Consider the following 14795-nt stretch of genomic DNA (forward strand, 5'->3'; position numbering starts at 1 on the left):
AACGTTGGTCGCCAGAGCTTTATTATTATTATTATTATTATTATTGTTATTATTGTCATTATTGTTATTATTACTACTACTACTATTGCTATTCTCATTATTATTATTACTACTATTGTTATTATTCGTATTATTCGTTTTGTATTATTATTGATATTCTTCTTCATATTACTTTAATTTTGTTTTTTGAAACTAAGCACTGGTTTAGGCTCCTTGTCTCCACACTGTCTTGTGAGCGGGCATTGCTCAGTGGATCTCAGTCACCTCTCCTTAGGGCTTCTCTTGCTTACCCTTCTCTGTTCTCCTTCGAAAGGAAAGCTTCCGTCGCCGCAGGCGGGCAAAGCCGCCGTCGGATTCCTCACTGCTCGGAGAGCCCGGGATCATATTAGTCTAGGAAATAAAGAAAGGATATTGACATATAAAGATACTATAATACTAATAATATTACTAGCAATAAACATAATAGCAACAATATTGATAGCATTTCTTCTTTGTTATTGGTATGGTTATACGTTCTGATTAATAATCAGTGCTTAATTTGAGCCGGAGCTTTCCGGTGCTGAGCACCAGCACCTAATTGGTTTCCGGTGCTTAGCACGGGCACCTAATTATCAACACCACACTTAGGGCAGTCGGCCAAAAGGTGGCGCTACTCATGTAATTTAGAGATGAACAGTATAACTGTTGTTTGGAAAAACAATATACATTGATAATTACTAATGCATACCTCCCCAGCCATTCCTTTATCTTTGGGGATTTGGAATAATCTGAACTGTCGCATTTACATGCGAGAGAGATGGTTAGCAGTTGTTTTGGCAGAGATGACAGGGGCGATGGGTGGTGCAAGCTGCAGTCGCCTCCTGGTCAGAGCTCTGGCACTTCATATTTTACAAAATTAAGCACTGTTAAAAATTAATGCTATACCGTAACAAGTTAGTTTGGTGCCCACTGAACTGCTACCTAATTAGAGACCTTAATTCAAGTTCGAGGAAAATGATAATTAGCCTACATTTTTATCATTTTCAAGCCTTGGAGGAAAGGCAGGAGAAGCACGCAAAGCATTCTAAACAACATTTTTAAACGTTCTACTTACCATAACGGCTGGGATGCTGCTGTGCATGACCCTCTTCTGAAAGTAGTCTGCTAATGATGTCCTTGGTAAACAGACTACCTCTACTATATTGTAAATATAGTAGTGGAGACAGTCTGTACTTTGATTGAACACCTTGAAAACACTACGGCCAGATTTACTAACAGTTCATTCAACGCAACACAGCAAGGCAAACTGCTGCGCTGCATTGCGTGAATGGGAGACAGCTGAACTGCACATATATGTACAAAGACATGGCACTGTTTAGCTCTCACCCTGAGCTGGCGCACTTGTGGATGTCTAGAGCCAATGCAGTCCCCCTTGTGTCATGGTGCAAGTGTGCCTGTGTTGTTGACAGGCTACTTTTTGTGCAGGAAGGTGCCACTTCCTGCACAAAAAATTTCCAGAGAGGTGTAGTCCTCTTTGCATGAGTGCTGCAGAAAGCAGTATCACATGCAAAGAGAAAGTAACAAGGAGAAACAAAGATATTTCTTCTTGTTACGCCAGCTTTGGGTATAGACAAACCATTTTGGGACACACCCAGATTAACACTTTAGTAAATGTGAGTTTACGTCAAAATACATGGATGCATGCTCGGGAACACCCTTGCTACACCCATGTAACACTTTCCTAATGCAGCAGTGCAAGGTGGTACGTTACATTACTTTTTGGGTGAAAAGTAATGCAAGCCACACAAATATCGAGTTGTATGGCTTTGTAAATGTCACTCAAGCACTTGCGTTGCCCTGCGTCGGCTTGCATGACGTAAGGACAATGCAATAGCTTAGTAAATCTGACCCTATATATGCAGCACGTTGTAGCGATAGTGCCTTCTTCAGTTTAATAATTTAGATTCATATCCCATATCGTCTATCTTTTAAAAAACAATACATAGCTCTCCTTTATCATAGTGCTGATTAGAATTCTAAAGCCAGATCCTGTCTTTTATTAGATGGTTTTTATCACAGAAAAATGAAATTCATAATAATGCTAAGTCATCTAAAAACATATGCCTTCTTGTGCTTGCTCTGAGGTAGTTCCTCATGAAATTTTTTTTAAATATTTATAAGTAACGTGATGTGTTTTTGTAAACTGCATGTTCACTCCTTGGTGCATCTTGAGACTGAATAACATAGGTTTACTGTTACCTAACTGCAGCGTTTTATTTGTAGTACTGGGGCTGAAAGTTTTTCTCTCAAGCCCATCGCTTGCACTTCTGAATGGTATGGCTGCCAGATACAAAGGGTGTCTAGTCCTGATTCCACCTCAGGCCACTTTCATCTACCTTCAGAATGACAAATAGACAGGTGGTTTAACGAATGGGATTGAGCAGGGTACCCAGCCATTAAAGGAATATAATTCAATCTGAATCTCAACAGAACAAAACGGTGTCTAATATTGGTAACAAATGAGAGATAAGATAGGTGCTCAGTTGCCACAGTTGGTGATGCTCAGTAGGCGGTGAGATTTTAATTTGATTCTTTTGCCATCTATCTTGGGTGCGGTTGGCGATAAAAAGTTAATTTAAGTGGGTTTTAGGGAACGATGTACAGTGGGACAGTGAATCATACAAAATCTCTAGGTGCAGCTCGCTAAAAGATTGTTTCACATAGGCTAGCCAGGTGATTGAGGAAGCTCGGTCCAAGTATAGAATATCCTTTACCCCCTTCAGGGCTCATGACGAGTTCAGCTCGTCATGAGCTACGGCGCTTCGGTGAGCTCGTCATGACCGCGCCCGTTCCGTGAACGTTCGCATGCTGGGCTGATTCCCCTGCAGCGCTGAGCGTTCCATTGGAACGGGTGTGGCCATGACGAGCTCAGCTCGTCATGAGCACCGAAGCTCATGACGAGCTGACCTCGTCATGAGCATGGGGGTGCTGTGCGCGCCCCCCCGTCCGCCCCCCAGCACAGCGGGGGAAACAGTCCTGCATCGAAGGGGTTAACACTGTTTAGTTTAAAAGGACTGTTTCCCTTTTCCAGATCGATAGCCATGCCATCAGCTGAGCCAATTTAATAGTGTCAGAAATAAACGAGAATCCTAGTTCCTTGTGGACTAAAATATTTTGGCAAAATGTAATTTACTTGCAGGTCCCTTGTAAAATGGTACTACATCTACACAGAGCCTGTAAATTAACTGCTATCACTGGGCTTGCAGCACTGATTGTGACACCCTCTTAAGCATCCCTTTAAAATCTCTCAGGCATGCCATTGCAGCCTGTGTGTGCAGCTTTAAAATGCCGTTTTGATCTGGCAAAATAAACCTTTTTCCAGACTTAAACTTACCTTCTTGAAACATATAGGTCATTGCTAGGGTAGGCCCTAAACAATCTATAGGGGAGGGTGCAGTTTATTTAAAAAGGTAGACATGTACTTTTAACTTTTACATGTTCTGGTAGTGAAAAACTCTTAGATTTGTTCTTCACTACTGTGAGGCCTGCGAGGATAACATTGGGTTACCTTATTACATTTAGTAAGTGAAAACTTTCAATTGGGATCAAGTATGTATATCCAGTTTGGTTTCTAAAGAATTGTAATTTTGAACCCTCTTTCATGGTAAAGTCGGATTAAAGTTCCAATTCTGAAAATGCCACTTTTAATATACTGCCATTTTCTTCACCCAACCCATTAGTGTCAGCAGCCTGTATCTTGGGTCACATAACTAGGTGTAGTTGGCAGTTGGTCTTTGTAGATTGCTCCCAGACAGTGAGAAAAAGGGGGTGTTGGCAGGATCAGCCAGCTCTGACTTGATATGGCTGCCAAGCTGTCACCTACCACACTTGCACGTCAAAAATCCTTGGCTTCAGCACACTCACAAAGGGTTTCACACTAGTCTTTTGTGTCCCCAGACAAGCTGGGGCCAGGACGGGGAGGAAGAAAATCCCCAATGCCTCTAGGAGTGGAACCTCCAGAACTGTATCCTACTTCAAAACTGGCACTAAGGATAAACAATGGACCCTCAAACCCAACTCTTCAGTTCACTCCTGGACTGGAGGAAACTGTTGAAGGACACACTGCTGTATGGATGTTAAGAGTCCCTCCCTGCTTACTGAGAAGAAAGATGTAACAAGTTCCAGAGGCCTCGCTGCATATGCCCAGCTGACCTTTAACAAGACCTGCTATCGGACCTGCCTGAGCCCTCCTGGCCACTGCTGGAGTGAGTTCCTAATCCGCAAGAGGTACCCCTCAGGTCCTGGACCCTTGATGTAGAATCAGTTGAGCTTCCCCTTCAAGAAAAGAAGAAATCCTGAAGTTTTGGGTTTGTAGCGACCACAAACAGGCCTGTCTGCATCAAGATCTTGCCACATGTGCTGACCGTCAGCACGAAGCACTGGTGAACCTGACTCTTTGTGCTACAGCGACCATCAACAACAACTGGAAACATGAGATCTCCACTTTGCGCTACAGTATTGACAGCTCGCGGTGACCGCTAATGTGCCACTCAACAACCGTTTGCAATGTGCGACAGTATCTTCGCACTACAGCGATGACCATCTGCGAGCCAGCTCTGCTCTTCATGCAACAGCGACGAACATCCGCAATGCTCTCCCTGCTCTTCGTGGTGCTCTCCACTGTGAACAGAACTCATTGCACTGGACTTTAGAAGGAAAACTCTTTCAGCCAGACTAACATGATCCCTGTATCTGCCCCACGCTCCACCGCAGTTGGCCTGAACTTGTGAATTTTACCCAGTGTTACACAACCAGATAACCATGAGTGGAGCTTTGTACTTTTAGGTGCTATAATTACCATAAATCTTTGAAATTTCTTATTTCTGGTTCTACTGATTGAATGTTTGTCGTTTTGGTGTCAAATTATTTATTCAATTTCATTCTCTCTTTCTAAATTGATGAGGTATTTTTCATGTGCTGTGTTTTCACAGTTTAATTTGGGGCTGCCTGTGACTTCAACCTGACAGGAACTATGGTCGCTGCTTGAGGCAGGTTCCACTACACTGATCCAGCAACTCAATATCCTACAGTCATTTTGTCTCTGTGACGGGGAGGACCCGGACTCGGGCCCTCCTGGCCTACCTGTTAATCTCTCCCCTCTTTTTGCCCAGCATACAGACTCCTGGAAGACGCCAGGGGACACGACCCACAACCCAGGGACACGTACACCGGACCCGTGTTTCTTTAATTGGGCGGAGCTGGAACCAGACACCGCCCACCTGCTGCCGGTAAAGCCCAGCCCAGACTCTGCTCAGGTGTGTGTTACACCTGAAAGAGGAGAGAGTTGGCGAGGAGGAGACGAAGCGGAAGGAACGGACTGGAGATCGAGGAAAACGGGAGACTGGTGAACGGCGGAGGAGAGGTCGGAGGAGGAGGAGGCGCGAGGAGAGGCGAGGTCGGAGGAGGCGAGAGGAGAGTCGAGGACGGAGGAGGCGACCCCGGAAGAGCGGAGCCTGGAAGGAGCCGGAGACGGAGACCGTGACTCCAACGACAAGCCGGGAGGCCAACGGGACGGCGCAGCGCCCAGCCACACTTCCCGAGAAGTGTGGCTAGAACAGGTACGGGCTCGCTTCACGGGCTGGGCGGGACGGAGGTGGAGAAAACCTCCCTGAGGGCGCATTCGGCACGCCTAGTCTGTAAACCCCCCCCCCCTCACTTACCGGCACTGAGACAGGGTTTCTAAACAGCACGTGTGTGTCCTCACTACCCCTCCCCTTTAGCACCGGCAAGAGGGTCCCGCACTAACGCTGGTGTCCTTTTCTTCCTGGTACCTGTTGAACCGGCGAGGACAATGGCGGAGGGTCGGCCTACGAATCCCAGGAGACACCGGGAGCGGAGACTGGGAACAACGAAAAGCGTAACTGGGGAGAACGAAGAACCCCTCCCTTTCTACCGCCTACCAGCGCAAAAGCGGCGATTGTATAAAATAATAAAGCCCGCTTTGCCAAGCACTCCGGTGTCCGTGAGCTTACTCGATTCCCCAGGCGAAGTGCCACAGTCTCATATCAATTGTACACATAATAGGAGGTTAGTATTCAATATACAGTCTGTCTGTGCTATTTAAGTGGCAAGCACATGTCAACGTTTTATGCCATCTCATATCTAGGGGTGTGAGGGTGTCAGCCCATCACATACACAGATGACAAGACCGAGAACACATCTTGACTCAGCTGATCTCACCACCCTCTCTTTGGAATAGCAGTCATTCATGAGCACCTTTTTCCATGCACACTCAAAGTATTTCAAATGGGCATTTCCTGCAAATCTATCTTCTAAACATCTTTTTAGTACCTATAACTGGTTTGTGGGATCCTTCTTTTGTCACCTAATCACCAGGTACCATGTCTTTGGCCTGTGACTAAATGATAAGGCAGCCACACCCAAATGGAACTGCACTCAGTCCCATTCAAGCAACGTACTCACTTTGCATCGCTTTATATATCACGCAAGCCATGCAAGGATCAGTCCAGAGTTACATCTCAAAATAAAATTTTAGTTCCTTTCCTTTTTTTTCTCTTTTCTTTTCACCCCGTTCTTTCCCCTTTTCTCCTTCCTTTTCTTCTATCCTTCCTTTTTCTTTTCAAAATTTAAAATGCATTTGATTTAGTATAGTTTCTATCTTAATTTTCATTTTTCTCTGAGGTGTGATTCTTTTTATTTTACTAAGGACGAATATCTCATTTGTAATCTACTTGAGAATTCTCATTTCACATAATCTATTCTGTACTGATGTTTTACTATGTTTATCTATTCAATAAAGCTTTCTAAACTAAAAAAAAAAGAAAAATTTCGGTTCATTTACAAGTCCACCAGATGCCTGGGCTTACTTCTCTTGAAAGTTTGAACCAGAAACTAAGGCCGAATGAAACAGTTCAGATAAAGAATCCTCCACATTTTCGGAATAAAAATCTTGAAGATACTGCTAACTCCCCCCGAGCTGGAAATGCACTACTTTATATATGAGAAAGACCTAAAAATGCATCTAGTGTGGCCGGGCTGTAGATTGCACGTTTCTCCTGGAGAACTGGAGCATCAAAGTTATTGCTCATTTGTTTGTTTTTATTTATCATGATAATCTTTGCCAAACAAATATACAGCTGGAAAGCAGCTACAAAGCAACATTTGCACTATGGAACGATCCTTAAAAAGATAAATAAATAAATATGACTATTTTCACAGTTGTTGAAGAGTTTGACAATCTAGCCAAGGACTCAAAGACTTAGGCCTTCATTACAAGTGAGCTGTTGAATCCGAAGGGGTCGGTTACCGCAGGCACCAGCCACTATTGGAATTATGGAATCTGTGGGAACACTGTGGATCTCTTAATTTTTACTGATAGATTTATTATGGAAGCCCAGACCAAAATGAGTAATTAGTGAGGAACTAAGCTTGGAATTACTGATAGCCTGGCATTTCCTCATTACTTAGTGGACCCTCAGATTCCAACTTGTAAAGAGACGGATTTGCCAGGCCAGTCACAATGACATTGTAAGTATAGATGAGTGCTTCGCTTTACCTCATCCTCTATGTTTCCAGGACAATGCACCTCTTAGTAGACAGGTTGTATGCATGTATCTCCAACCTCAATAATTTGTCATACTGTCAGCCTGATTCCAATCTATCCACCAGACTCTTGCTTGGATTATCAATCAGACAGATCTACTGCTACAGCTTACCTTATTTTTCATTTCTGTACCCTACACTTCTGCTCTCTGCATTCAGTGGGCACCACGGGGCATTGAAATGCAAAATCAGAAGAAAAGCAGTGCTTTGCCCATAATGTTTGATCCCTACTGGACCCGATTGTTGCTGCCATAAATCACTGCATATAAAGTGAGGGCACAGACTAAGTTAGAGTGGGTTTACTTCAACGTTTATAATTCTTTATGTGATTCTATTTTTTAGAATTAAAACGATGAGTGGGTCATTAAATTTGTTGAAATTCTTGTTACCGCCCCAATTGGAATTCTGAGTTTGACTCCTACTACTGCACTAACTGACATTTTTTCTCTACCGAATTTCGGCAGGTCCAATCTTTTGAGATTTACCAAGGCAGAATGCCTTCTGAATACTTAAACATGCACACTTGAAAGCAGTATGAATCAAATTCCACGTGACATCCAATTTTCTGAGAAAAATCTTCGAATGGGGAGCAAAACTTGAAATTGCTACACCTGATAAACACCTAACCCTGCTGTCCTGGTATTTACTAGTTGCGGTAAATACTCCACCACCATCCGCCCCACTTGTAAACAGGGGCCTGTGGCATATTTAAAAGTGTTTTTAAGAGACTAGTCAACAGGAGTGCTTTGTAAATTGTATAAGGTAAGATCAAAGCAAAGAAAGTAAACCCTAAAGGCATAAGGTAGTATATAAGAGAGCATGAGGATCTGATCTACTCACGTCTCGCAGGTTAAAGGTTATCTCCAGGCTGGACCAGAAGAAATCTGAGAACTCAGGGTACATGTCGAGCACTTCTAAAATGTCCTCCCGATGGATCTTGTGCAGGTCGCAGTAGGTCAGAGCCCGCACGTCGGCGTTGGACTTCCCTGGTCTGGCATAGAGGTTTAGAGGCTCCCCAAAGATGTCATTCTTCCCTGGAAAAGGCAAAAAATGTCATGTGGTTGAAGCACAGCACCAAACAAGAAGACACTGACAGAACAGAGGATGGGCAGAGCAGCTCAAAGGGCTTATCATTCAATTAAAAATTTAAAAAGAAAACTTTATCTATGAAACATTAGGTCTTAATGCATTTCTCCACTTTCAATTAAGCCATTTACGTCTTAATCTCTTATAAAGCATGTGTCTTCGCCTACATTTCCTCCCATTTAAACAAATGTATTTTTCTTCTATAAGTATGGCAGCATGTCTACAGGCCACTAGGACCAATATGCCTTTTGTTTGCAAATATGACACTTGGAAATGGGAAAAAATTGAAATGTTGAGTTTTATGAAATCCGTATAAATAAAGCTAACTGTTCAGTTTAATTTTCTCGACACAGTGCCATTTTTATAAGTGAAAAATACAAACATTATTTTATGTGGGAAAAATTTAAATTGCAGAAAATTTTTCCATATTCTGAACATTATTGCAGAACATTTATCTGAACTTAAAATTTCTCCCATAAAAAAAAAATGGTTGTATGTTTGTGTTATACATGCAGCAGTGCCAGATGGGAAAAGGTATGTCCTGTGCAACAGGTACATACAACACAGTTTCTTAGTCATTCATACACACAGGGGCGCAACTATACCCAAATTTCAGGGGGGGGTGGAGCTAACGCTTCAAATGCTGGAGGCGGAGCCATATTGAGTCGTTCAAAATATTGCTTGTGAGTCATTTTTGTGGTATAATGCACAGGGGCATTTTTTTTCAATATATGACCGCTCAATTTAAAGCACGCTGGGCCTCTAACATTAATGTATTCATAATAGTATTTAACAACTTTTACAGGAAATTTAGGACTCTCCTTCAAAGAATTTTAGCAGAACACATAACAAATGTTGTAATGTATTTCTATACACATTTAAAATATTTACCTACTTTCACATGACATTTATCGTTATAATTCTAGTTTTGTCAACAATTACTGACATATGATGCACTGTAAAAACACGTGAGGTCCATTGCAGTGGCCTCGACCCATTAGCACTTTTAGAAGTTATTTGTGTTTCTTCATTTTCTCACCTTCCAGGGGGTTTCGAAAAATTGTGGAAACCAGTGCAGTTTAAGCACATTTCTATAGTAATTATTCTACTGAATGAAATGAATGATGACAAATAATATGTAAAGTGCACTTTTACCCTATCCAAGCAGCCTGGTGCTGAGCAATAACTGAAGATAATATGGAGACTGCACTAATGTGGAAAAGGCATGTATATTTGATTTTTTTCCACAGTGCAGAAGACTGCATTTTTGGCGTGGAAGAAGGCACAGGCAGGAGCTATGATTTTAGAGGTTTCGGAGATTAAGGACATGCATGAGCTTACTATGGACACCACATTTGAGGACACCACGCCATGAAACAAGGAGAATTTTGCATAGTGGAGGATACCTGCCTTTTTGATTGAACTCCTTCATCTTGCGAGACGATACAGAACAGCTACACGATTGCTATCCTAATACAGCTAATACCAGCACTAAAAACACACCCACACAATACTGATCACTCTTCTACAAAACAAAGTCCCACTATCGCCAAAGGCCACTATCTACACTGTCTACTAATAAATGCTCGATCCCTCTCTAAAAACAAGCATCACATCTACAACCTTCTCATCGATGCAAAACCAGACATACTATTCATAACCGAATCATGGTTGGGAGAGGATATGGCTTCAGTCCTGCATGAAGCCATTCCTCTGGGCTATCAAATAATCACCCAAAATCGTATAGCCAAAAAAGGAGGTGGTCTAGCTGTTGTATTGAGGCAAACAATACATATCACTAAAGTTGACAACATCTCCATAAAGAATTGTGAGGCTCTTCTAACAAAATGCAATCCTACACCGTCTTCCACCTGTAACTTCCTGCTCCTTTACAGATCTCCACCTAGCAAGGCAACATTCCCAGACGCACTTCTAGACACAGTTTCAAATCTGATAGCAATACACTCCAACCTGTGCATTCTGGGTGACCTTAACATTTGGTTTGATAAAACCAATATGACCCATCCAAAAACAATAATCACTGGCCTAGACGCATTGAACCTGCATCAGATTGTCCCCAATCCGACACACATCGCTGGCCATATCCTAGATGTCATTTTTGCTAATACTGAACTAGTTACCTGTCAAACTATAACTCCAGTCACTTGGTCAGACCACCACTTGCTTGCTTTCCAACATAAAACAACACTAAGCGACTCACCTAAAACTACCTTACATTCATCCACCTGGAACAAACTCAATTTGGAACACTTGGAAACACAACTAACATCCAGTATAAATCTGGAAACCATAAATTCTGTTCAGAATCTATATGAGTGGCTACAGGAAGCTTTTGACATCCTGATACCACTCAAAACCACACAACAGAACAAAAGGAAAAAAGTGCCTTGGAGAAACATAGAAATAAAAAACATAAAACAACAAATTAGAAAGCTGCAACGTACCTGGCTCAAAACAAACGCCAAACAAGACAAACTTCACCTACAAAAAATTAACAGATTATATAAGTCGGCTATCAAAAAAGCTAAGAAAAGGTACTATTCAGACAGAATTCAAAACGCTAAATGTGCAAATAAAGAATTCTATAAAATACTCAATGAATTTCGAAAACCAAATTGCCTAGAAGGAACTCATCCTGTTACTCAAGATTTCACAGACAAACTGGCAAATCATTAGAAGGACAAAGCAGACACGTTGGACTCGTACTTACAACAGAAACAAAGCACCAGCACTAACCCTTGTACAAAACAACTATCCAAGAATGCTCTAATCAAGCCTTTCCGTTCCTTCCAACACATCTCACACAATAAATTTATGGACCTGGTCAAAGCAAGCAGGCCTGCCGGCAACCCTTCTGACCCCTGTCCGCCACAAACTTTCAAGACATTTCATTTAACAACCTCTGCTGCCATTCCAGTAGGAAAAATCATCAACGATTCCTTAACTACTGGAATATTTCCAGAAGAACAAACTAGGACCCGCTGAACCCCGACAACTACAGACCCATTACAAATGGACCTTTCCTGGGCAAACTGATAGAAAGAGCAGCGTTCACGGAGATTTCACAATTCATTGAAGAGAATGACATACTTTCAGATTTCCAAACAGGATTCCGTCCGGGAAGAGGCACTGAATCTTCCCTCCTTGCCATCTGGGATGACCTAAAGAATACAGTTGACCGCAACGGGGTTGCTGCGCTACTCCTCTTGGACCTCTCAGCTGCCTTTGACACGGTTGACCATGACACTCTGAAACAAAGACTTTATGAAGCCGGCATTGAGGGAACTGCTCTAGACTGGATCGCGTCCTACTTTCGAAACAGAACTAATGTCATCCACACCCACCTTTCTCGTCCAAACCGTACTCCACAAAAGCAGGGGTCCCTCAAGGTTCTATCATCTCGCCCATGTTTTTCAACATCTACATGAAGTCTTTACCAGTACTGATCAATAAATTTCACATCACGTTCTACAACTATGCAGATGACACGCAAATACTCCTTCAACTGGAATGCCCCAAAGACATTGGAAAATCACCAATTTTCAGCTGTCTCAGAGCCGTGGATCAGTGGATGACTTGGAGCCATCTCAAATTGAATGCTTCAAAAACTGAAATACTCACATGTGGCGATTGGAAAAATTACAACCCGCTTGCCGCATGGCCTGATGAACTGGGATCACTGCCTAAAGTATCGAAGGAAGTAAGAAACCTCGGAATGACCATGGACTCCAAGCTGTCGATGAATGTCCAAGTAAATAAACTAGCAAGATCAAGCTTTGCTACTATAAAAACGCTGTGACGAATTTTCCCTCATTTGGGATTTCCACACAAGGTCCAAGCTACCATCTCCCTTGTTCTATCCAAACTCGATTACGCCAATAGCCTCTACCACGGATCACCTTTAACGACCAAGAAAAGACTACAACGGATTCAGAACTCGGCTGCCAGACTACTCTTGCATATCAAACCACGAGACCACATCTCCCCTGCCTTGAAAGCCCTGCATTGGTTACCGGTTGCCAGAAGATCCACGTTCAAGCTGCTTTGTATTACCCACAAAGCAATACATGGAATGGGACCACTCTTCATCAGGAATAAAATCACCAAACACATTCAACAAAGGAACCTACGCTTCAAAGGAGCATCTCGCCTCAAAATCCCACCATACAAGAAAAAAACAATGGGTGGCACATCCTTCTCTGTTCAAGCAGCCAAACTATGGAACTCTTTACCCCCCAACATAAGGTCCACCGACAACCACCTTATCTTCTGAAAACTACTCAAGATCTAGCTCTTCCCCACATAAGCACCATACGGAAATAGAAATCTACAGCATATCCCTCTGTATATAAGCATTTGTTCTCACTATAGATATGTACCGATCTTTGTGTATTACTTTATAAAACATGTAAAACAATTATGTTGTTAAGAGAAGAAAAACAAATATATATTAATAATAATAATCTGGTCTACATGTCCATACTTCCATTGTACATCTATGTACCTTCCATGTACTCGGATCTGTGTGTCTGTTACTTTTCTCCTGAAAAAGCATATCCAATGCACTACCCTATTTCTCATCCTGTGCCTCTATCAATATATTTAATCTAAATATACTTACTTCTTTTATGTATCTATATACTTTTAATGTACTTATGGATCTATATATTTATCACTTTCTTCTAATTTAGCATTTCCAACGCACTAGCCTATTTCTCAGTCTATACTTCGCTCAATATATCTTCTAGCCCAACCTTCTGACTCCTCTCAAACTTCTTTCTACTACTCCTTCTAATGCACTACCCTATCTCTCATCCTGTAGATCTATCAATATATCCTCTACATCCACTCTCTCACTTATCCCAAACCCCATACCACTACTATGATCGCCAAAATACCCTTTTCTAGACTCTCTCCTGCTCTACCCCTCCTTGCATCATCTGACACCTCTTTTTACTACACCGATCCCCTAAAACAAACATTTCTAAACTCTCCCTCTGACTCCTTCCCTCAAACTCCTTTTTTACTCATCCAAAAGCCTCTTCCTACTGCTAAGACTTAAAAAAAATAAAAATAATAATAATAATAAATCCTTCACTCTTTTAACCCTCCACTATCATTTTTCAATCAAAATTAACAGACTAACCTGTTTCACTTCTCAAATTCCATATTCCATATTCAACTATACTAATATACTGCCCAAATAACTGAATAACATATCTACTACTCAAATTACTTCATATTTATAATATACTAATTTTCAACACTAATCCTCTGTGGGTCCCAGAGTAGCGTGCTGCCTGCCGAAAAAGTGCTTTGACGCCCTTTTCAGGGGTAGTAAGCGCTATATAAATACAATTACAATACAATACAATACAATACAGAAAGGGAAAACCACAAGTGAAGTTTAACTTGTTCTTAGCGGGACATCTCAATGGAAACCAAAGTGAAGTTTACCCCTTGACAAATGTGAAGGCTTGCTGGCAAGTGAGCAGAGACTGAGAGCATTTTTATTCTTATTCCCTAGATATAGATGAAGAATTAAACGCTTTCCTGACAAAAAATATTATTTTCCCTCTTGATATGTTGTATGTATATTTAAATTTATTATGATCATGAAAAAGTGCATTGACTGTTGGTGTGTCCAGTCCGGGCCACTACACCATAAGGAGAGAAGCAATCAGACTCCGCTGGTTTATGGCTGATGTTGTCTTTTCCAGTTGTTTGCATGATGAATGTGTGGTATGTGGTATGAATGGAATTTCAGATGAGAGTGTGGAATAGAAGGATTTATGAGTGTAGTTGTGGGTTTTGAAGTAAAAAGTGTTTTTAAACTAGCAAATTAATGCATATAGCTTTAAAAATAGATGCAAAGCTATTCCAAATGATGAAATAGCATTAAAACAGATGAAAAGTTATGCTAAATGTTCTATGGTTTAAACGTCAGTTATGTAATTAAAAGGCATTCTATGATCCTGTTAAAAAAATATTTTAAAAAAAATAAAATTAAGAAATATTTGAAAAGAATATACAGAGTTGGTCTGGAGCTGTTTATGGGTGGATCTATTCCAAGGAGAAATGTATTT

General features: G+C 41.6%; 1 protein-coding gene across 2 annotated transcripts in view; it reads right to left on the minus strand.

Moving 5' to 3' along the window:
* KCNH2 (potassium voltage-gated channel subfamily H member 2) overlaps nucleotides 1-14795 on the minus strand; it is a 1950790-nt gene that overhangs the window by 36701 nt on the left and 1899294 nt on the right. For both annotated transcript variants that reach the window (XM_078662767.1, XM_078662768.1), the window contains 2 exons: nucleotides 8443-8636; nucleotides 291-390 (listed from right to left, as the gene is read on the minus strand). In XM_078662767.1, coding sequence (XP_078518893.1) covers nucleotides 291-390; nucleotides 8443-8636 — 294 coding nt within the window. The remainder of the gene's footprint in view (nucleotides 1-290; nucleotides 391-8442; nucleotides 8637-14795) is intronic.

Source organism: Lissotriton helveticus, chromosome 10 (assembly GCF_964261635.1).
Source record: "Lissotriton helveticus chromosome 10, aLisHel1.1, whole genome shotgun sequence".
Classification (NCBI taxonomy): Eukaryota; Metazoa; Chordata; class Amphibia; order Caudata; family Salamandridae; genus Lissotriton; species Lissotriton helveticus.